General features: G+C 33.5%; 1 protein-coding gene and 1 long non-coding RNA gene across 2 annotated transcripts in view; one reads left to right on the top strand and one right to left on the bottom strand.

Moving 5' to 3' along the window:
- The window catches only part of LOC149803618 (transient receptor potential cation channel subfamily M member-like 2), a 185,715-nt gene that overhangs the window by 71,256 nt on the left and 90,211 nt on the right, over window positions 1-24,248 (top strand). Inside the window, exons 12-15 of the mRNA XM_089953967.1 lie at window positions 980-1,112; window positions 4,236-4,352; window positions 7,848-7,988; window positions 17,876-17,975. Of these exons, the coding sequence (XP_089810093.1) occupies window positions 980-1,112; window positions 4,236-4,352; window positions 7,848-7,988; window positions 17,876-17,975 (491 nt within the window). The remainder of the gene's footprint in view (window positions 1-979; window positions 1,113-4,235; window positions 4,353-7,847; window positions 7,989-17,875; window positions 17,976-24,248) is intronic.
- Window positions 21,549-24,211, bottom strand: LOC149803621 (uncharacterized). The gene is made up of 3 exons (XR_016420235.1): window positions 23,971-24,211; window positions 23,251-23,347; window positions 21,549-22,392 (listed from the first exon to the last, which is right to left on the bottom strand). It is a non-coding gene; the product is annotated as an uncharacterized LOC149803621 (long non-coding RNA).

Here is a 24,248-nt window from a genome sequence, read left to right as displayed (position 1 = left end):
TGAGGACCTTATTGAATTTTCTCAGCACAGAAAATGATCTTTCTGCATCTTCATCGCTGTGAGGGAGGGAGAAGCAAACATGCTGTGTTTCGTTGCTATGTCTTAAACTCCATAATGATTAACTTTGATATACTGTTTGCAGTACTGGTATGTTCAATGCTTCCCTTGATGCAGTGCTCCACAAAGTCAAATTCCATGCAGGAGTTCTGAAATGTAGTTTTGATGAACCTTGTTCATTTTTATGAGACTTATATTTTTCTTAGCTGCATTTTGATATTTGTCTTAAACAATATATCATACTTGTACACTATGCTGACTACCAAAATAAGCATGTTTTGCATTTTATATATGGAGTAATATCTTAATTTTAAAAAAGTTGCTAATGATCTCATACTTGCCAATAATCTTTAATAATGGCTTAAACACTTTCACAAAAGGAATTGGTATGTAATAACTTTATTTGTTCTTCAACACACATCTCTATGATTGTACTTAACAAATTGGGTTGTTCAGCTTTGTGTACTTTACCTCTGCAAATTAACCAGTGAGCAGTGTTCAAAGGATTTGACATTGTATCATCCTAGTTATTCTCAGTCAGTTGGCTGAAATGGTTGTTGCTTATCTCTGTCTTGTCTTGTAATTGACCTATTGATATTCATTTGTATAAACTTTCAGGAAGATAGCTTTACGTAGGCTCTGAACAGGACTTTTAACTCTTTACAGAGACTACATGTTCCTGACATGTATACTGGTGTTCAGAATGTATTTTTTTTCTCCAAAGATTATTATTGAAAATAATATTTTTCCAAATACAATGGTCTCTGGGTCTTTGGGAGATAAAAATCGTGTTTTCACATGATATGTCATATTATGGGAAGTATGAGTAATTAGTCCAGTTTAGAAGCATTAGAAACTGGGACACAGTTTGCTAGAGCATGCTGATCTATTACCTGTATTAGTAAGTTAATATCATTTTTATTTTCAGCAATCCTGGACAGCCTACATTTTCCATAAACAACCAGAGAAATTTCATCCTAAACCTGATTTGTTGAATTCAGTTGGCAAGATCATGGTTCATCTGCTTGGAGATGAATCCATGAATCTTTATAGTGGTGAGTTCTTTTGGTAATGATTTCAAAGAGAACCTCAAACATAAGCAAAAATTAGTGAAAGATTATCAGAAAGGAATTAAAATACCACATATACTGGAATTCATTTATTTTCATGGATATCAGATATTGCAAAACAAAGGACATTTTTAAAATTAGCTAATTTGTGTGTATGCCTGGAAGGGTGCTGTTATTGTTGTTTGGTTCTTAATGGCACTTTCTGTACACTATTTAGATATATCTTGTCAAGGAAATGGGAGGCAGGGACCTTTCCCAAGGACACACATAGGCAGCCAATGTGGGCTGGCCAGGGCAGGTATTGAACTTGTGACTCTTGGAAAAGAGTCTGCACTTCTGCCAATTTAGCCACATTTGGGAAAAGCAGGTCCTATTTTCTCATCAAATGCATTAGTGTTTCTTTGGTCAGATTTGATGTGTATTTCCCTTAGGTAATTCTATCATATTTATTATGCTCATTCAAAATTGCCCACCTATCCCTACCATTATACTGGTCAATGCATGTGGTTCATCTTTGCACAGGTAGGATTCATGGCTGATGCATGTCATTCATATATATATTATTTTTGGCCTGTCCAATCATTGGCAAAAATAAAAACTCTATCAAGCATCTTAAAAATAGAATAAATTGGTCACTACACTACTAGATCATTTGAATGCATTGGCTGAAACATTCTCCAAAAAACTTTCTGAAAACTTCAACCATGTAAAATGCTTGAAAGAAAAGGTTCTGTTAAATGTTAAAATCTGTTAATGCTGAAGATTACTAGTATTGTGAATTTTGTAGATGTATTTGTAACTCATAATTGAGCAAACATTGCAGATGTCATTGTGACATATAGTCATTTTAAGTTGATGTATGTTGTCTGACATGGAATTAAATCCAAGGCAGGGGTAAGGATATGATGCTTTGATCAGTCTTGTGGGGACATGATTGATCTTTAATGTTTTCCTTGTAATAACTATGTCAAATTATCTGGTTAAGCTTTGGTTGTTTATAAAAAATGTCAAGGGTTGAAATGGTGCAGAAACAGCATTTGTACTTTCTGAAATACTTGTCATAAGCTGAACCTTTGCCAAGATCATTTCATTCAGGAAATCAGGAATAATGTGGAAGATTCCAAACCCTGGTTGGGCATGTGTTAATTATGGCACTTAAATAAACCTAAAATCTTGATTGCATAAGATAAATCTGGGGTTTGTTTCTGAGATGGAGTTTTGAGTTTTATAAATGTATTATCCCACAAAATTTGTCAGTCTGCATTTTTCTGCACTCAGCAAGAAGTCTTGACTTCGAGTAGTAAAGCAAGTATTTTCTAGTAAAAAGGTCTAAGGAATGTGCAGTGGAGACGATTCTGTAAAAAGGGAAATGAGAGCAAGGTACCATGTTCGTTGATATAATCCTGAAGATAATTGTTTGAATTTGTCTTGAATGTTATATGAATCATGTATTCAAACAATTTCATATGTTGCATTTCTTTGATGCAAGACATAAGGTAATTGATTGAATTTTTCTTAAGTGATATGAAATATGTATGCTGAAAATTGATTATTATTAGATCCATAGGATGTTTATGCCACTTAATTATTAGTTAGCATAAGTAAAGACAAGAAATGAATCTTGTTTAATTAATTTGTATAACTAAAATGTGTATTCTCTTCACCTATGAATTTGTGTATCAGCATTGGAGCAACAGTAGGGAACATTTGGCTTTTTATTGTCAACCGTATGTGTGCATGTATCTATAGGGGGTTAATTAGTATGAGGCAAGAGCAGACTATGCTTTTGATCAGTTTGTAATGGTGGCTGGATGTATTAGGGAAATACATTAAGTTACTTTAATGAAACGCTATATAACCCAGATTATGCTATGGTATGCAAGGTTGTGTCCTGGAGCCATGTTAGCAGTTAGCATTTGTTATACAGTATAGCTAAATTCTGAAGGGGACAAGAGATGTAATGTTAGTTCATTCAAGGGAGTTATGAAAAAACAGAAATCTAGATGCATTGTCTTATATTAATGGGAAATAGCATTTCAGAATGTTGGATAGAAAGATTCCACAGTGAATAGAAAGAATCCCTGGTGGATTAAAGAATCCACATGTGAACATAGAGCAAAGACCAGAAGGAATGGAGTGTTGATGTACAAGTCAACTCCAACCGACAAGCAGGGTGATTCTGGAAGGTGGCCAGCACCCAGATGAGTTCATATAGTCATGCTGAACAGTTATGATTTTTTTATGTTTCATAATTCTCTCTCCTATTGAATGTATAACTGACTATGTTTATTTGACCTCAAATTTCACATTTGTGATCAGAGAACTCTCCCTTTCTGTTTAGTTGAATTGTTTCCTGTCTCATTTGTTTTGTCCTGTTGATTATGTTTGATTCTAAATTGCCCTCCAAGCTCTGTCTGTATCTGTCCAAGTCTTGCAGCTTTAACGATTTTTCAGTCATATTGCTACGGTGTCTGCATTGTAGCAGCTTATTGTGATGTCTAGCACTGGGGCATCATTCCGAAGCATGATGTCCCACCCAGTAAAATTATCCTGACACCAGGCCGACCAGTCCTAACACTAACCTCTTAATGCTGAGTACCAAGCAAGGTAGCTGTCAGTACCATTTGTATAAGTCTTTGGTATCACTCGGCTTGGGATCAAACCCACGACCTCCCACATCTGAGGCAGACGCTCTAGCCAGTAGGCCACTGATGCAGTGGAAATCGTATTGAAGAATATGGCAGAGAACATCATGCTGAAGAGGGTTGGGGCCATCAAACAGTCTGGCTTGACTCCATTAGTGACTGAGAATGGTTTGGATAACTCACTCTCATCCATGACATGAGCAAGTATGCCATCATGGAAATTCCAAAGCAATCATCCTCAATAAAGCAACTGTCAAGGACATCTTGGTGTTTTCACTTTGGACCAAAGTCAGAATTCTCATGCAGTGCAGATATGAGGCAGAGTTTCATGGAAGGACAAGAAACTTGCAATGAATTGACCTTATTTCTTTACAAACTTTTCATAACATGAACAGTGTAACTGTATGGATTGAATTGAAATATGCTTCTATATTTTCAATTCAAAATGTTAATATATTTTCAGATAACAAATTTACTGTGGATAGTAGAAAATCAGAACAAAGATGGTTTCCAGGGAACCATGAGGAGGAGAAAAAGGCTGAAGGAAATCAGCAGCATTCTCAGGCCCACCACACATCTGGTAGGTGCTTGGGAGATCATTCATTATGAAGAACTTTGTCTGATAAATTAAGAATAGTATAAAGTCAGCATACAGTGTTTATAATAGAGGCAAGAATTTTGCTGTTTTAAGCAAAAGATTACCTTCTATTAGGCAAGTTTTACAAGGGAGAACCAGCATTTTGGTAATGTAGTACATATTTATTTATTTTATGTGAATGAAAATGAAGAATACTGATTTATTACTTAGATATACATGGATAGACAGATCTTTCAGTAGTAGCAGACATTTTTGATAACCATAGGCTCTGATTTGTATCAGTCTCTGTATTTGGGCATAACAAAGGGCTGTTCCTGGACTTTGCCCAGTTAACATATTCCACAGGTTGACACCAATTAAAATCATGTCAGACTAACCAGTAGTGTGTAACAATACCCATTTTACTTGGGTAAAGGCATATTCCATTTGCAAATGAACTTTGAAATGAAATACGAGTGATTACATTTATTGATGGAGCTTGCTAATATTTGGTACAATGCATTGAAATAGCTTATCAACCTGCAACCATGTTGAGGTGAGTACAGCTTGGAACTTTTGCAAATAATTTTTGTATAGACCAGAAGTCATGAAACTCTGAGAAGAAAGTCAGAACTAGTAAAATTAGTAAAATATATTGACTTTCCCTGCATGAGAAAATGTATTGATTTCCGTGCATGAGGAAATGTATTGATTTTCCATGCATGAGAATATATATTGATTTTCCATGCATGTGAAAATATATTGCATGTGAAAATATATTGATTTTCCATGCATGAGAAGACAAGCAGAATATGTGATAGATTTTATACCTCATGTTAATTTCTTTTAAGCTTTATCCTCTGTTACCTTCATTTAAATGCAATATATACAACAATGGGTGCATTGCTTCAGCATTTATGACAGAGAGTTTATTCGAAACCATTCACTGAAAGATGTGTGCATAGTTAATTTATGTCTGTACTTTGGCTATTTACATTTGCTTAAGGTTTGCTGACAAATGATATTCTGTAATAAGGCTTGAAAAGGTTGTTTCTAACACACTTTTCCAGGATCATTGGTCCCTACACTGCCAAAGACAACATGAGCCAGCATTGGTAGAACAACTAAATCTGCTCTGCAAAATTCAGTCAAACAAAAAAGTGGATGCTTGTTCTTAGCTGAGTTGAGGAAAGACAAACATTTGATTGACAAAGATCAAATTTAGATTTGTGTTCTGCATATTGCATGCTAAATTTGATGATTTCCAGCAATGTGCTAGAAGTCACACAATCAAACAACTGACTGCTGCTTGCATCATTTTACTCTTAAGATGTTTTGAGATATTTCAAAGATTAAACAGAACATATTGTTCAAGTTGTAAGAACAATGCAAAAATGTTAAATGGTCTGATGGACTAGTATTGGTAAGATTTGACAGATCTGCATATGAAAAAGATAAATTTCTGAACCTTTGACCATCATTATTTTAAGGCCCTATGTAATAGTGAAATACAAGATTGCTGTGAGGGTGATATTACATATTGTCATCCTCTTAGAGTAGAACCTTATTTACTTTTCAGTTTGCTTCAGTACCCTGGACCGCATTGACTCAAATTTGTATGCCTTGAACTGTGTTTTTTTTATGTTCTTTGGATTTTGGAGCTGTTGAAGTTCTTCTGTATTTTATTGAAACAAAATACTGTTAAAATAATGGGCAAGTTTTTAATATTTTTTCCATAAAAATAAAGCGTCAGTAAAAGATATAAATGTAGGCAATAAAATTCCATATAGTGGAATTAATGAAAACTTTAAAGATTTTTGAGACATTTTAATCTGTATGATAAGGCAGACAGTTTACATTACATGCTGTAGCATCCTTATTTTCATGCTTTTTTAACTAAAAAAAGTTCATAGTTTTAGCAGCCAAAGTTTGCATCTATGTTATTTAATTTTGTGGATTAACTTCTACAGATACCTCAATTAAGAATACTAAAAACACAGACTATGCTGACAACAAATGGTAGTTGCTTCAATGGTTAAAACAATACTACTACCTGTATGAGTACAAATCAAATGCCAGTCAAGATCAGCCACCTACCCTAACATCAAAGGGAGGTGACACAGCCAAGGACACTAAGCTAATTGTTTATTAAAGTACATGTGTATAATCTTGTAACACTGTCCATAAAGTTGCACTATCAACTACTTTCTGACAACCATGGGATTCACAGTGTGGGTGTATGTGTTTTGGATTTTTAGCATAGCTTTTAAAAACATTCAGTCATATCACTACGATGTCTGTAGTGTTAAAGTTTAAGGTGATGTCTAGAACTGGGGCATCATGCTGCAGAAATGTAGCATGATGTCTCACCCAGTCTCATTATCCTGACACCAGGTCAGCCAGTCGTATTTATTACAAGATTACAGCAATGATATTGATTTATCAAATAGCTTTGTTGATTAGATAGATGGACTCTACACAGCAGATTTTGACTCAACATATCACCCTGGCACAGTGCTGTCCAACCTTTTTGACACCATGGGCCAATGAAAAATGTTTTTCTTGAAGCCGAGGGCCGCAACAGAAAACTGAAAAGCAACGACTATGCAGATGCACGAGCTCTGGCAGGCCATTTAAAATGCACCCATGGGCCGCGGGTTGGACAGCACTGCCTAGCAGGTCTTGCTATTTTTTGACAATTAAGTAATCTCTCAAATGTGTTTTTTTTTCTTTCTTATCTCAGACCACCATACCTTTAAAAATTGCCCCTGTTATTAGCTGTATGCCCCAAGGATAGGTTTAGCTGAGCTTTGAGCAGGATTGTTTGCTATTCATACATACTGATTACAGACATAATTATTTCATGGTGGTCAAGAAATTGTATTTTTGTTGAAAATAAAATTTGCAGCTAAGATTTAATGTTTTTCAAAACTTGACCTTGGTGTGGGTTTTAGGAGTCCAAAATCGTGTTTTTCATGCCGCACAGCATAGTATGGCAAGTATGCAAATAATGTATAATCAAGGAATCTGTAGCAAGTTTTGACCAAATAGTGTGTGTGTACGTGTGTGTGTGAAGTTATTAAAGTATGTAATAGTTAATCATCAGAAAATATGTCAGTGAATATAGTGCAGATGAGAAAAAAGAGATTGTTTATTAAACATTTTTCATTCCAGTTTTATTCATTTTGAGTGAGTTAAAAAAATTCTCTCAAGTTTCAGTTTTCATTGTTTTGCAGTCATATGTAACTTCTGACTGTACTTGAGTACATGGATTGGAGATGGGGTTCTATGGTTTCCACAGAATGTTAATGATTCATTCAGTGTTTAAATTTATGTCTTGTAAAAACATGAAATCCATGAATATTGGCTCATCATGAATAATAGTTAATTCACAGTATTCCACAGATCAAGTTAAAATTTTGGACTTGTAATTCTTAAATTACTATTTTTTTTAATTTCATTATTTAGAATTGGTAGTTTTACTTTTATTGCTTCTAGAGGACACTAGCAAGTTGAATAACAACAAGAGCAGCACACATGACTTTGAACACCCAGAAAAAGAGCTTTTCCTTTGGGCTATTCTCTTCAACAGACAAGAGATGGCCAAAATGTTATGGAAAATGTCTGAAAACCAGATTGGTAAGTTTTGTCAAATTTCTGAAAAATTTTATTGCCAAATTTGAAATTTTTATTTCTAATTAATATTTTATATATTTTGATTATTAGTTGAAAGCAATATAATGTAATTATGAAAGCCACCTTAAAATATTTCTTAAAATTCATGTTTTTGAAATATTCTTTTTGGAAAGGAATAAAATAAGCATAAAATCAACCATAAATAGTTTTAGAGCAACTAGCAGTGCCCAATCATTTTTGTATTCATCAGTTTGGAGGTTGAGCTGCCTTATTTTTGTACAGGATTTATCCATTAAATCAACTTTTAGTTTGAACTGCCTAATTTGTATAGGATTTATCCCTTAAGTCAATTTGGAGGTTGAACTTCCGAATTTATTTCACGGGATTTATCCATTAAGTCAATTTTGAGTATGAACTGCTTAATTTTTTTGTACAGGATTTATCCATTAAATTAATTTGGAGGTTGAATTGACTGCATGTAATTTGTACAGGATTAATCCATTACATCAGTTTAGAAGTTGAACTGCCTAATTTACACAGGAGTTACCATTAAGTCGGTTAGGAAGATTAACTAATTTATAAAGGATTTATCCATTAGACCTGTATAGTGCTCATAACTCTAGAGGTTGAAATGATTGATTTGTATAGGATTTATCCATTTATTCAAAAATTTGGCATCACTTTGGACCTTAAGTTTTGTGCAGTAATAATTTGTTGTGGACATTGGATGGATATTGGTTGTACTTTATATCAGCATGTAGGGGCATATTTTTGGCAATGGCAACCAAATCCTGCCTTGAATGTGTAAATTCTTGAACAGATTCACATATAACATTCATTTGAACGGAGCTTTCCACTTTCTTACCAAATACTTGGAATTTTCTCTGTTCCTGATTAGAAACACAAGATTTTCTAATTATTTGTCTCAAATTGTTCCAGTTCAACCAAATATAGGTATAAGAGGTCTTTTGATTTTGGTGAAGTGTCAAGATTGAACACTTGAAGCATATGAAGTTTGGTTTATATATTCTGTTTATAATTTTCATTAATCAACACAAATGGTCTTGAACATTTAGAATTTAACAAAGTATTTGGTCTGACGTTAATTTAAAAAAAACATTTATTACAAATAGCTTGGTTACAATGGTTTCAGTTAAAAATACATTAATAATTTATTGTGTTAAAGATGTGTTTTTATAATATATCTCCAAGATACATAACTTTTTGCTGTGTATGTAGTTAAGTAAGATGTTATATTGACAAGTGAAATGTACTGTGATGACCACTATTGGTGAGCCAAGCCCTTTTATCCTAAGATTGAAATGTTATCAAGAAGACTGAGAAGATCAGCTTTAAAATATGTTAGAAGATTTTCCAGTTGATACAAAAATTTTAATAAATGGGAATTATTGTATTTAATAAAGGATGTATTGTCTTGTGTCATGAAAGCATGCACATGTTATGGTGAATGTTTTAAGTTTACATTTTAAATATCAAAGTGTTCTCTTTCATATCAAGGATTGATTTTCAGAAACAATGACATGATATTCATCAGGTCATTAGCTTTTCAGAAGTAATGGATTACTTAACCCAGTACATTTTAACTATGCCATTCCATTTAACAGTTAAAAAAATTATGAACTAAGAAATTTATATGTACTAAAATTGTCAGAAGGTAGTAAAAGTTCCACAATCCAGTCAGCAGTCCTAGTGATTAATAGAGCATATCAACTGTCAAATTTAAAGTAATGGGAATAAAAAGGTTGAAAGAAAATAATATATTTGGGTATATACTAACTGGAAAAATACAGTACTTTTTGCAACAATCTGAAAAGTGAAATTATGAATAATATTCTAGCAGGTATGGCAAATATCATAGAAAATATACTTATTTAATTTGTTTAGTAGCATATGATTTTAATATGTGTTCGAGAACTTAATCAGATAATAACTAGGTATATACTCTGACTTCTGGGTTTTAGAAAGAACAAACAATAAACATCAGTTTTCATGAATTAGGAAAGAATTTTCATAAGTTGTTTACATATTTGCATATATATATATATATATATATATATATATATATATATAATTAATTGAATGCTCAAATTTATATATATATATATATATATATATATATATATATATATATATATATATATATATATATAATTAATTGAATGCTTAAATTAAATGAAAGTAAAATTATATACAAATTAAATTTCTGAGGGAAGTGCAATATGGGCACATTTTACAACATGTCATGGTTTTGTACCAAGAGGCAATTTTTTAAACGTAGAAAATTATTTTTCAACTAAGAATATACTTTTGGTAACACAGATTAGGATGTCATCCTTTTAGAAATTCAAAAACAATCAAGCTTCCACTCATGCTAGTATTTTAAATTAAATAAACAATAACAAATAAGAAATTAATATGACATGGCATTTCTGTAATAAGTATTAAATATGGATGAAATCATAAAAAATGGTGTACTTATTAATAGTACATGTTACACCACCCAAGGGATGCTACATAATGCTGGGGTCCTTATGGGCAAATTGAGCAGTTTAATGTCTATCATAATAATAATAATAATAATGACTTTATTTAAAGAAGAAGCTCATTTGGTCAACTGACCAATCTTTCATGAGGCCTTCTACAATGACATTTGTGCATTTGTATGTGTTTATTTATATATAATGCACAACTTTTACAAGATGAGGTGTCTTTAGAAAACAAATTCTGTTGAAAACTTGACAGTTGATCTACTGCTACAATAAAATGTGAACAAGGCCTCAAGGATGAATACATGCAGGATTCATACAATTGGTAGTAGTGAACATGTGTAAAACATTATTGGTGAGTACATGATAACAGTGTTGTAAAAAGTAGTAGTACTGAATTAAAGAAAATCATACAAATGATTGTTTCTGTAGATGTTGACTAAAAAGCTTTTTAAAAGCTTCTCATCTGTCAGCAGACTTTGTATAAAGTGATGGAATTCCATAGTTTGGCTCCAGAAAAAGCAACTCTCTTCTTATAAAGCTCTTGTTTGTTTTAGGTAAATATACCTTCTTGTTGTTTGAGATGGATTTTAGTTCATACCTATGTACATTTTTAACAAATTTAACCATGTAAGGATTTATAGACTAATAAACCCTTGTGAAATATAGTTCTCTGCTGAAATGGAAGCCACGCCACTGTAGGGTTTTAAAAAGATTTATTGATGGTGTATCTAAATCAGCATCAGGTATAACTCAAGCAGCTCTTTTATGAAATGTCAGTAATTTTTCCTGATTTTATGTACTACTGTTACTCCAGATAGAACAACAACATTCTAGGTGTGGCATGATATATGCATTGTAGAATATCTTTCACTGTTGTTGAAGGAGATAAGATTTTGTTCTGTTCAAGAGATAAAGCAGTGAATTGACTTTTTTAATAACCTTATCAACTTGTTTTTTCCAGCACAAGATGTGGTCTATCATAATGCCAAGTAGTTTGTATATCCATTCCTTTTATCATTACTTTGAAATAGTTGTTCTCAGCTTTTACTCTTGCTCGACTAACTATGATCATGGCTTTTGATTTGGCTGGTGGTGGATAGCTCAATGTGATATGGTAAATCATTGATGTGCAGCGGAAAGAGTAATGGTCCAAGAACTGATCCTTGTGATACACCTGACTTTATCAGTTTCTTATCTGAAAGTTTATTTAAAATAGAAACTTGTTGTCGTCTGCCTTCAAGATAGGATCGAAACTAAGTTCTTTCATGGTTAACTTTATATATGCTGAGCTTTTCCAGCAGGATTATGTGATTTACAAGGTTAAAACCTTTGAAAGGTCAAGAAACACTGTGCCTACAAGGTTGTCTAGATCTATTGCTTTTAACTAATCATCTATCGTAATTCTAGTTAGTGTAGTCTGGCATGAATGTCCTTCATGGAGGCCTGATTGTTATGAATGTAGCAAATTAAATGATTCCAGGTAAATTCATTACAAACATGTCTTTCTAATATCTTTGAAAGTGATGATAAAACTGATATAGGTCTATAGATAGTCATATCAGAAAGACCTCCCTTCTTATGTATTGGAATTACTTTTGCCAGTTTTAGCCTGTTTGGAAAAGTACCTGTAGAAATACTTAGATGGAAGATATAAGTAAGTGAAGGTGCAATCACTTGAGATGAGAGTTTTAGGAATTCAGCAATTATATTATCTAGACCTGTTGCTGTTGTGACATCAGGTTGGTCTAATTCATTTAAAATTAATTCAAGGCTTATTTGAGGGATTTTGAAGCACACTTCTCTGCTAAGTTTTGAAGAAATATGTTCAATTAATTCATCACTGGAGAATCTTCTAGGAGTTCTGAAATCCACAAGTTTTTCATTTATATTCACAAAGTAATCATTGAGTGCATTTGCAATTTCAAGAGGTCTGTGCTTAATATCACCATTTGCATCACTAATATATGTAAATAGCAGGTTATTGACAGATTTGCCTTTCAAGTCATTAAAGGTTTTCCAGAGTTTTCTAGGATTCTTTTTTGTAATGCTATCTAATTTCAGTGGAATAATAAGTTTTCTTTGCCTTTTGAATCATTAACTTAACTCTGTTTCTCCATATTCTGTAATTGTCCATATATTTTAATCTATGAAGTCTATCCCTTATCTTAACAGGATTCAGTATATCACCTGTAATCCAGTTTGGTTGATTTTGTTGCTTGACTCTCTTGAAATTAAACGAGCATGAGTGCTCAGGGTGTCAGTAAATATGTCTGTCCAGATGTCAAGAGTATCTGATGGGTCATCAAAACATTCATTTACTGACCAAGGGATATCTTTCAATTCTTTAAGGAATATTTGAATTGAATCTTTTCATTATTCGATAGTTGATATATTTGTGATGATAAGTTTTACTTTTTTGACTTAATTTTCTTGTACAACATTAGGATAATGATCACTTATGGAATATTGGGGAACTGCAACTTCTATAATATTGTTAACATTGTTAAAGTAAATTTGATCAATTAGTGCTTTAGATACTTCTGTTATCCTAGTGGGTACATGAACTAGCTGATTATAATTCGAGAAATTCATGGTTTTAATACAGCTTTGATTGGTATCATAAAGTAAACTGTAATTGAAGTCACCTGCTAAAATTCTGTTTTCTATATACAGAGTTTCAAGCTTGTTTTGAAATGTATTATGCCAAGCATTGTCAGTGTTCGGTGGTCTATACACAGCCTAACACAAATGGTTTTTGGACATTATTAGGTATGTCTCATTTCTAGCCAGATTATTTCCATTTCCAAGGTCATATTGATGTTTGAAAGATATGCCATCCTTAATGTAAACAAGAAGTCCACCACCCTTTCGGACAAGCCAGTCTTTTCTTTGAAAACTGTAGTAAGGAATATTAAGTTCAAAAGCAAAAATATCAATTATTGAATTATTTCCTGAAAGAAGTAATTTGATTTCATCTAGTTTTAGAAAAAGATAATGAATGTTCAGATGTCAAATTTTGAGACCTTTTTGCTTAAGCCACTGATTTTGAGAGAATTCTGAGTTTTGATGGTTTTGAGATGAATGATATGGAGTATCTGAATTAATATTTTCACTATCACTTTATGAACCATGAAATTTCTCCAAAGTTTCTTCTATACATTGTCCTAAATTGATGACTATCAGCTGTTTCTTTAGGAGATTTTTCAATGACTCTTTGGCACATGCAACAGTTATGTCAGTAGCAGTTACAAAATTATCTTCACTTTCATTGATGGAAGAACTTAATGGGGGGGCTCCGAGTGGTCTTAAGTGCTCTCTGTTACGGATCACTGCCATCTCACCTCTGTCTGCATGGGTTCGAGTCTAGGATTCAGCCAATGTGGGTATGTGAAAAAGCTTGCCAGTAGCTTCTCGTGGGTCGGTGGTTCTTCCCAGGGTTTTCCCGGGTTCTTCCTCCACCATTAATACTGGCCGCCATGCATAGCCTATCGTGTGCTGAAAAATGGCGTTAAACCCCACAACAACAACAACAACAACTTAATGGGATTGTACCAGAGGTAATTTCATGGACATCATCACTCAGTAGGGTATCATCAGTTTACTTTCTGTCATCACAGGGAGAATTGACCTATTGCCAATTGTCAATCATTCTGCTCGATTGACCAATCAGCGAGCGCTATTATACACACCTCTATGCACTGTTTACGTCTGCCATTTTCCTCCGACAAGCTGCTTCTGTCGATATCAACTCGGCTATTGTATATATTTACAAATTTCGCAACGGTTCGGAGAAGTCAGCCCAAGGATCATATATAGTAATTCTGAGATATAGCCACATGGTTAAGGCTTTATTTATTGTTGTTTTTCTTCAACTTAATAACTTATTAAATTATCAACTCCACTTATGTACTTAATGAAAAATAAGTGTTATCTGTCCCTTTTGCTCTGCTCTTCAAATCATTAGATGCATTTTAATAATATTTGTAGAGATAGTGTTATCAATATTTTTTATTACATTTACATCTAAAAATGAAACATAAGTACTAGATGCAGTATAAGTAAATTTAATCATTGGGTGAAAATGATTTAGGCGATCAATAATTTTTTTCAGTTCTTCAGTTGAATGCTTCCAGATCATAAATATGTCATCTAAAAATCTGAACCAAAGAGATGGATTAAACTTTTCATTTTGAATAAAATCCTTTTCTAATTCACTCATGAAAGGGAAGAGTATATAGGAGCCATATTAATACCCATTATCTGTATGTAATTTGGATTATTAAATTGAAAATAATTATTTTCCAAGATATGTTTTTATTATTTTACAAATAACTTTGTTAGATAGTGTGCTATTATCAGGATTGTTATCAAGAAAATATTTGCACGCTTCAATACCATCTGCATGCGGAATGTTGGTATATAGTAATGTTACATCTAATGATACCAGGATTGAAATTATCAGATAGATGTGGAATAGACAGACTTCGACTTTTTAATGAAAGTAGTTGTATCTTTAATGTATGAAGGAAGTGATTTCATTAAAGGTTGAAAAAACACTATCAATAAATTTGGATAGGTTTTCAGTATATGAATTACAATCTGATATAATGGGTCGTCCTGGAAAATATAAAGGTAAATTATGGTCAGGATTTTTATGAATTTTGGGTAATATTTAGAATTGAGGTGTACGTATGTTAAGAGGGAAAGTATCAGATTCCTCATATACGGAATTATTATTTTTGATGTGTACTTATGTTAAGAGGGAAATTATCAAATTCCTCACATACAGAATTATTATTTTTAGCAATCTCATTAATGGATGTTGAAATTTTTTATTTAATTTCTTTTTGACGTTCAACTTCTTTAACATAATTATTTTGATTCACAATAATAATAGTGTTTGACTTATCATCCTTTTTAGTCACTATACTGTTGTCATTCATTAGATTATATACAGACTTAATTTCGTTCTTATAATTATTACTATGATATTGCTTTAATTTAGTTAATATCTCTTTTGTGATCGCATATATATAAAAATATAAATATGAATCACGTAAAAGATGACTTAATTCTGTTATAAAAAGGTTATTTGGGTGACAAGTTTTGGGATGACTTCTCTAACCAATTGAGGCGACTTCTCCAACCACTCTGGGGCAACTTCTCCAGATATGTGGTGGCGAGTTCTCCGCATACCGATGTAACTTAGCGAAGTGCAAGCGATGGATAAATGCTCTTGCTTTCTGTCTCTGTCTCGTTGTTTCATATGACAAATATTGCTCACCAATATCGTCTGGTATATCTTTTAATGTTATCACACCCGCCATTTTGACAGAATGTTTGTCAGAGGTTAAGACGTTGTCAAGTCACATGTTCAGTAGGCAGAGCGATCTACGTTCTGGCATAAGGTCAGTTACATTTGGCAGCTCTTACAGGATGTTTTGAAGTTAATGGAAAAATGGGTTTGTTTGTTTAACCTTTGGCCCCATCTTCATTGCCATTTTCCTAAAACTGCATATTTGAGTGGAACATTTTGCAGTGTTTTGCCTTATGTCCATATTGTAGACAGTCATGACACTATTTTATTTGTGTGTCTGCATGATTGCACATTATGCCCATGTTCAAAACAGTAGAAACAACTCACTGATTTCTGATGATGGCTAGAACAGTTTATGTTTTTGTGCCTTTTAGAGGCATCATGGCTGCCCTTTAGTATTGGGGAAAATCTCATTTATTCCAATGAGAGAGTGGAACAAACCCTTCTTAATTAGATGAATTTTGTCTTTCACCATTAAGTGTTCCAGAACTAATCCAGACTTGGTCACAAATCATGTTCAATGTCAGTCATTTTTTAAATTCCACTCCTGACATAGATGTTTAATTAGAGCATTCAATTCATGAATGTCCATGTCAATTCTTGGGCATGCACTGCATAAAAGACTGCAGTTAGGATTTTCCAGGTATATGTTGTTTATGATATAAAAATCGGTTTCAATCTGATCAGTATGAACATTGTTACTTACATCATTGCTACCAGCACTGATTATAATGGTGTCATATTGAGAAAGGTTGATAATCAAATATATGACCCAGTTTCTGCCCCAGGTAAACACTTAACTTGAACCCAACATTTCAGACCTCTTTCATTTACATATTTAATAATGGAGTCTCCTATTATGAGGATGTTTTTTTTCTGGAATTATCATGTTCTTTGATTTTTTTCTTCTCTGTCTTTGGTAGAATCCAGTGTATTACAAAATCTAAAGCTGTTATTTGTGAGATATCAGATATGAAGACCCTTTCTTGCTGTTTGTGACATTGTGTGGTAGAGAGTTTTCCACTGTGGCTTGAGGAACAGTAGGTTTTTTTTCTATATTCTGAGTGGGTTAGAAATTATAATTTTCTCTCTGGGCATTTCCTTTTACATGTAGTTTCATAAGCCGACTTATTTCACTGATGTGTTTTTGTGACTTTTCTTTGAGAGTACTGACAATTTCCGTTTTTATATTTGTAATGTCTTCCAGCACTGCTGCTAAAATGTCAGGATGCATGCTGTTTGAAGTAGCTTAGCCATATTTAAGCTGCATAATTTCTGACAGGAGTGAATCTTTATCTTTATTTAAATATTTTTACTTTCTCTTTCATTGTTGTGTTGTCCTCTTCCAGAATAAGGCAATGGCTTGATGTTGTACTTAGGTCACATCTGATGGTTTTCATGTTTTTGTCCTTGCTGACTCCTGTTTGATTCGGATACAAACTGCCAAACATGTTAAATCAAAAAGAGAACTTTAAAAATATGATGAACTGTTTTACAAGGTTTACTTATTTTTGAAAATGTCTTAAACGATATGAAATAATCACAGGGTCAGTATATGAATTGCTCACTACTCAGAAGTACTGCAAAGAACAAAGAAGGTACATTTATCTTTCTTTTCACATGGTAATTTTGTGGATTGAGGAAATAATGAATACATGCAGTGTTCATATGATTTTTATGTTATATTACACGTTTTACATGTTAACCATCATTGTTTATGAGGAAATTATAAAGAGGATGAATATTATATTCTCCTTTAAGATGACATCTGTTTTTAGATGTTATGCCAGCTTTAATGTGCTCAGACACAGTATTTCTCTTGAATACACAGACATTTATATGAAATTAGGATTATTTTAATAGTTTTTATATTAGATTTACCATAAAAAGTTCTTATGTTCTAAAACAATTATAATAATGTGATGGATTATTAGTCATTAATCTTTTTTTCTACAAATTCATTAAAGAATATCAGTAATCATATTTCACTGCAAATCTTTACACTGAATCGTTTGTAAATACTGTTTGAAGGTATGACTTGTTTTAATTGTATTATTATTAAGCTGGAGCCCTTGTAGCATGTGCACTTCTGAAAGGCCTGGCTGCTAAAGCTGCTGATGAGGAAGAACTAGAACTGAATGCTAATCTTCAAGAACACTCACAGTAAGCTCATTTTCAAGATGTCTGCATTGGTAGCCATTCAAGTCATAGGATTTTTAGCATATATGTGTGGTTAATTTGTCAATTAATTTGACCTTTTAATACATCCAGCTAGTAATGACAAGTAGGGAAGGTTATTGCCACCAGTAATAGGAAATTAAACAAAATAAATACTTTCAAATAAACCAAGAAAAAAAATAAATAGAACAAGCATGATTATAAAATTAAAATATTACAACCCATACAATATTCAAATGAAAGAAATGAAGCACAAACAGAACCAGCAAATGTCAAAAGAAACAAACAAAGCACAAATTAAATAATTAAATGCCAAATGAAATAATGGTATTTAAAACAAAAAGATCAATACTCGTATAAAACAAACATAGCACAAACCAAACAGACATGTGAAAAGAAACAAAATACACTGTAACAAGCAAAGAACAAACAAAATCTAGTATATATATGAAGCAAACAAAATTCAAGCTGGTTAAGCTAATGTAGAAAAGAAACAACAACAGAAAAAGTAAAGAAACACATATACACCACCGTGAGAAAACATTATTGACAAATGAACAAAACACATAGATATCAACTTTATGAAAAGAACATAGGGCACCACTGCATTGTAAGAGATGACATTTATTGAGCCAAGAGTGCAAAACACAGAAATGTGACTTCAGATTAGACAGAATGATATAACTGTAAGGCTGTTAAATGAAGCAGCCAATTTGTTGTCATATGCCATAAAAATAATACAGGTGAATCAAGACCGATACTGCTGTTCTTTCCGATGACGCCACTGCCATTGACAATATCAAGATTGCCCCTCAAATTGACTAGGACAACATCAAAGAGTTATTTGAAGAGTTTCTAGTGTAGGTGGACTTAATTGGCTTGAAGTGTTTACTTTTTATTCTTGATCAGTTTGGTTCAAATGGGCACCTGCAGAATTATTTTGAGTTTGGGATCGGGCAAGAATGTAGTGGTCAGCTAATAAATTTTACAGGCAAAGGCCTTGCTCCTATGTGCAGACACTCATGGGTTCAGTTTATTAGTACCTCATAAAATAACAATTGTGCATTGTAGAAGGCCTTGAAACTATTTTAGATGTGGTTTCATTAAATCCTGAACCACTTTGGAGAGAGAGTTGTTGTTGTTGTTGTTCTAGGGTTTGACGCCATTTTTCAGCACAAGATACATGTCTAACTGGTGGAGGAAGAACCCTGGAAAACCCAGGGAAGAACATTGACCCACAAGAAGCTACTGGCGGGCTTTCCCACATACCCATGCTAGCCGAGCCTTGGACTCGAACCCACGCAGACAGAGTTGAGATGGCAGTGATCCGGAACGGTGAGCACTTTAGACCACTCGGCCACTCAGGGCCCCTTGGAGAGAGAGAGACAGAGAGAGTGGTACATTGACTATCCCTGGATTCTGGTTTCGCTCTACATACTATCATAAGGATGATTATTTTTTAATGACAAATTAAAATCTCGTAGTGGTGAACGTGTAACCCACCAAGTCAGTGAAGATTGTATACTAAGTCTTCCAACTTTATAAAGATGATCATTTGAGTATTGTATTTTGTGCATTTGTCAATAGTGTTTTCTCATGGGTATTGTATATCTGTGTGTAGAAACACATATTTTCTGTTGTTGCTTTGTTTCATTTTATGTAACTCAACCAGCTTGAATTGTGTTTGCTCCATTTGAACATTGGTTATTTTGTTGGTGTTTGCTTGTTTGCTTTGTGTTTTGTTTATATCTTTTTACATTCGCCTGTTTGTTTTGTGTCTTATTTGTTTTATTTGAGTATAGCTGATTCACAATGTCCAAGTTCAGTTGCTGCATCAGGATCTGTTCCACTGTTGGTCCACTGTAACTCAGTTTGGTCTCCTACCCAATGTCGAGAAGTTGAGACTTGTTCCATCACGGACTTTGTTTACATGGGGATGAACTTCCTTATGAACCAAAATGTGGTTCAGGTTCCCTTGGATTGGGTAGATTGAATCCTGTTCTGCTAAAGATTCTATGAGCAGAAACTGTTATCTGCTTGCCCTCATCTTTCCCTATTTGGAACTGTGTGTGCCTCTGCTGATTTGGTTCCTGTAGGACGTCTCCACATGCGTCCTCTACAGTACCTCCTATTTGCAAGGTGGAGAGCTCATAGGGATTCTCTATCAACCCTGATCTCTTTAGGACCAGTTTTTCACCACCATTTGCCTCGATGGATGAATCGAGACAGATTCCTAATGGGGGTGCCCATGCATGCATCTGACCACCATTCCTAATTGTTCACTGATATATCAGATTTGGAGCTCATTTAGAGCCAGAGGGCATAATTCTCCATGGTTCCTGGCTGAATTGTCTCTCAACATCAACAACCTAGAAATGGAAGCAGTATTTCTAGCTTTGCCCCAGGGTACATTGACCTGATAAGGGGCAAGTTTGTCTCTTCAGACAACACATTCATCATATAGCCTGGAACCTCTTCTTCTGGGCAGCCTCAGAGAATGTCACAGTTTGAGTTAACCACATTCCAGGCAGAATAACATATTAATGGACAGTCTATCCAGAAAAACCATACTTTTCTCATCTGAATGGTCTCTTAACCACTCAGTAACAGAGTCCCTGTTTTTCCCTCTGAGGAAGAAGTCCCTTTTATGTGTCTATTCTGGGTTAGAGAGCACAGGCAGTCAAAACATACAGTTTCCAGTGGGATCACCAATTTGCATATGCATGCCCACTCTTCTGACTGTTAGCACAAGTTAGTTCTGCAATGAGTCAGAACTTCTCTGGTGCAGAATCTGCATTTGGTGCAGTGCCCGGCTGTACTTTTTCCATCGTATACTCTGGAAAAGGATGGAATACGATGGAAAAACATGGAAAACCCTGGAAAACGATGGAAAAATGAAATATTCTGCAGAATTTAGCATGGAAAGCCTGGACATTGTGCATGGAAAATGCTGGACATGCCTGGAAAATGCTGGACATTTTGGACTTTGAAATTTTTCAGCATGGAAAACCCTGGAAAACGATGGACGTTTTGGACTTTGATTTTTTTCAGCATGGAAAACCCTGGAAAATGATGGACATTTTGGACTCTGAATTTTTTTCAGCATGGAAAACCCTGGAAAAGCATGGACAGTTTAGACTTAGAATTTTTTGGATAAATTTCAGCATGGAAAACCCTGGAAAAGGATGGACAGTTTGGACTTAGAATTTTTGGGATAAATTTCAGCATGGAAAACCCTGGAAAAGAACTTAGTCAATTTTCAAGATTGGTACAAAGAATTATTTTGAATTACCTAAAGAAAGAACAATCATGACTAAACTGCGCTGTAACACAGATTTTTGAACTTGAAACTAAACTATTATTTCAAACCTATGATAAATATATACTGAGAAATAGAGGACACAAGTCAAATAAACAAACTAAACCATACACACACACACACTTGACCCCTGCTTTAAAAAAACAAACTACAAGTGTTGAAGTAGTACATCATTTATTGTATGTACCACATATGTAATTAAATGTTCATTATCAAAAGAACATCACTATACAAAAATGTTGGTGTTTGGTGTAACACAAACTATACATGTATGAAAAGACATCCTGAAAAATTAGTTAAATCCTGACCAGAAAATATCTGGTGCATATAAAATCATAAATATGTCCAAATCTGTTCACCACATGAGCTTGACACTACAGTGTATAAGTATGAAATTCTGCTGTGCAGTGGTGAAAGCCATTTTAGTCCTTTTCATGATGTTTGGGGAGAACAGTACCATAAATGGCATTTCTAATTTCAACAACAATAATAGGTTCTCGAAGACACTTGATCCTATTTTTGATGATGAAAGGAAGTCTTCTTTCTTGTCAGAGCCAACTTCATTCCAAAGAGATGTTTGCTCATAATTATTAGTTATGTACACCTGTACAGCCCCCAGTTTCACACATTTCTTCTTTATCGGAGTACAATTTTTTGCAGATCTCACAATAAAAATTGTATTTGAGATACTCCTTACTGAATTCAGTCCAAAAAGTCACATATTTAGCATCTGACAAATTATGTCTTGTTGGCAAAGCCCCAAGGACAATAACATGTTCAGACTTTGTGATTTCACTACAATATATATCTTGTTATAGGGCTATGACATAAAGTGGGGGATCTGTGACATGGGATGGGTAAGACTGAGTTGCTTCATTCACCTGATGATACTGTTCATCGTCTGAACTTGATTAAAACTCTATACTTTCTTCTGAGTCAGATGAAAAACTCATGTCACTGTCACCATATCTAGTTGGTTCATCTGTTGATATTCTCATTATATTTGAAGATTAGTATTACGTACTGTCACCAATTTCATAATATCCAAGACCAACAGAACTGGATTCACCTAGATCAACAACACTGTAATGAGAAATACAAATTTTAGTGAACATGTATAATTCATATTAAAATCTTAACATTCAAACATTATTGTTTTGTTGTGGGAATTGAATATGTACAGTTAATATTACACTGTTACAGTAGTTTAGTTTGACAAATCCAATGTTAATGCATGCATCATTTAAACATGGGTAATGCAAATATGATACACAATGAATGCATGTAAATGACAAGTAATTTATACACAATAATATACTCAATCATACAAAGTACATGTGATACAACATACACTTCATAAATGTATGTGATGTTTTCAGAAAAACAACTCAAGTTTCATAACGTTTTAGGGCATTATAAGAAAAATGAAAGTAAAAATTATATTTAACATTTTAAATAATTAAAAACTGAAGTATGACAATGCATAACAATAAATTATTATATCTTGTTCTGCAAGAATCAATACTGATCAGATATTTCCTGGAATTTCTGTAATTGGCTGCTTTGGTTAAATATGGTGTACATTGTGCATATATTGTGTATGCTGTGTTGGATAACCCATACAGAGTGAATGTTCTGTTCAAACACGTACATTGAATATTCTGTTTGTAAATACTGAATGATTTCACCATATACTCAGAATTTGTTGAACTCTGAAAATTCCACTTAGTGTTGTACAGTGAAATTTGTTTATTCCTTAAATTATTGATATGGTAATGAAACTGTGTTTAAGATATGAGCCATGTTAAGCTGTGAATGTACTAGGTAAGAACAAATGTATAAAGAATAATGCTTATCTTCACACAAATAAACATTGTTGTGGGAGACAGCTGCAGACATTATTTAAAATGTAAAAAAACTCTCTATTACTCCTGGAATTACCATTGTTTTCTCTTCCTCCAGTACATGGTGCTTTTAGGAATGGACTTTGTGGAATTAACTTCAAGCTGCTTATATATTTTGTCCTGAACACCAGTACCTGTAATACACAAACAGCATTAAAATGTTTACAGACTGTACAGTCAGACTGATTAAAACATTAACATATCGTTCAAAAATCATCTTCATGGTAAAACTTGTGTACATTTTAATCTTGCTAAGATTAATGTGAAATTTTTCAAAATTTCTTTTTCCAGGACTTAAGTTACTTAAGTTATGATTTTACTTATATATGTTGCAGTCTGAAAATTTAGCAGTAACCTAAAGACCTTTTTGGACTAGATCTATAAATACTCAAGAAATTCACAACTTTATCATAATACCAGAGCAAACCCTGTTTGGGCTTACAGGTATCACTGGAGTTAACATTTCCAAGACTGACAATTACAAGGTTATGGCTGTTAAAATAAAATTCCACAAATTAGGTTGCTTTGAAAGTTATATATACATATATATTGAAAAACAAAAATACCTACTCTAATTTTAAAACTGGTGCAAAAGGAAACTTGTTTTTGACCTTGTATATCTTTTCACATTTATTTAAATACTTGCTTACAATTTAATTATCAGTCATACATATATAGTGTTGGGCGGTTAATCATATAGTCAGTTTATACTTGGGCAAACGAGATAAAGTCGAGACTCCGTTTATTTCATACTCACCTATAATATTTGGGTGTCCAATTTGTGTTGTCTTTCCATTTGTGTTCCACACCTCGACACGATATCGCCTCTTGGTCGTAAACTTTGTCTTCTAAAACCACTTTACTGTAAACCAATCATTCCCCAACATATCCAAATCACGGCGTTGGTATCCGATGTATAGATATTAACTCTAGATAAATCATAAATCAAAAGAGAACAAAATGTCTGATTTTTCTGTCAAGTATTCGCCTTCACGTATCGGAGTCACGTTTTTGTCACGCAGTAATAGCCGAGGT

Source organism: Sinohyriopsis cumingii, chromosome 3 (assembly GCF_028554795.1).
Source record: "Sinohyriopsis cumingii isolate HCF-2022 chromosome 3, ASM2855479v2, whole genome shotgun sequence".
Lineage (NCBI taxonomy): Eukaryota > Metazoa > Mollusca > Bivalvia > Unionida > Unionidae > Sinohyriopsis > Sinohyriopsis cumingii.
This window is presented reverse-complemented; position numbering and strand designations above follow the sequence as displayed.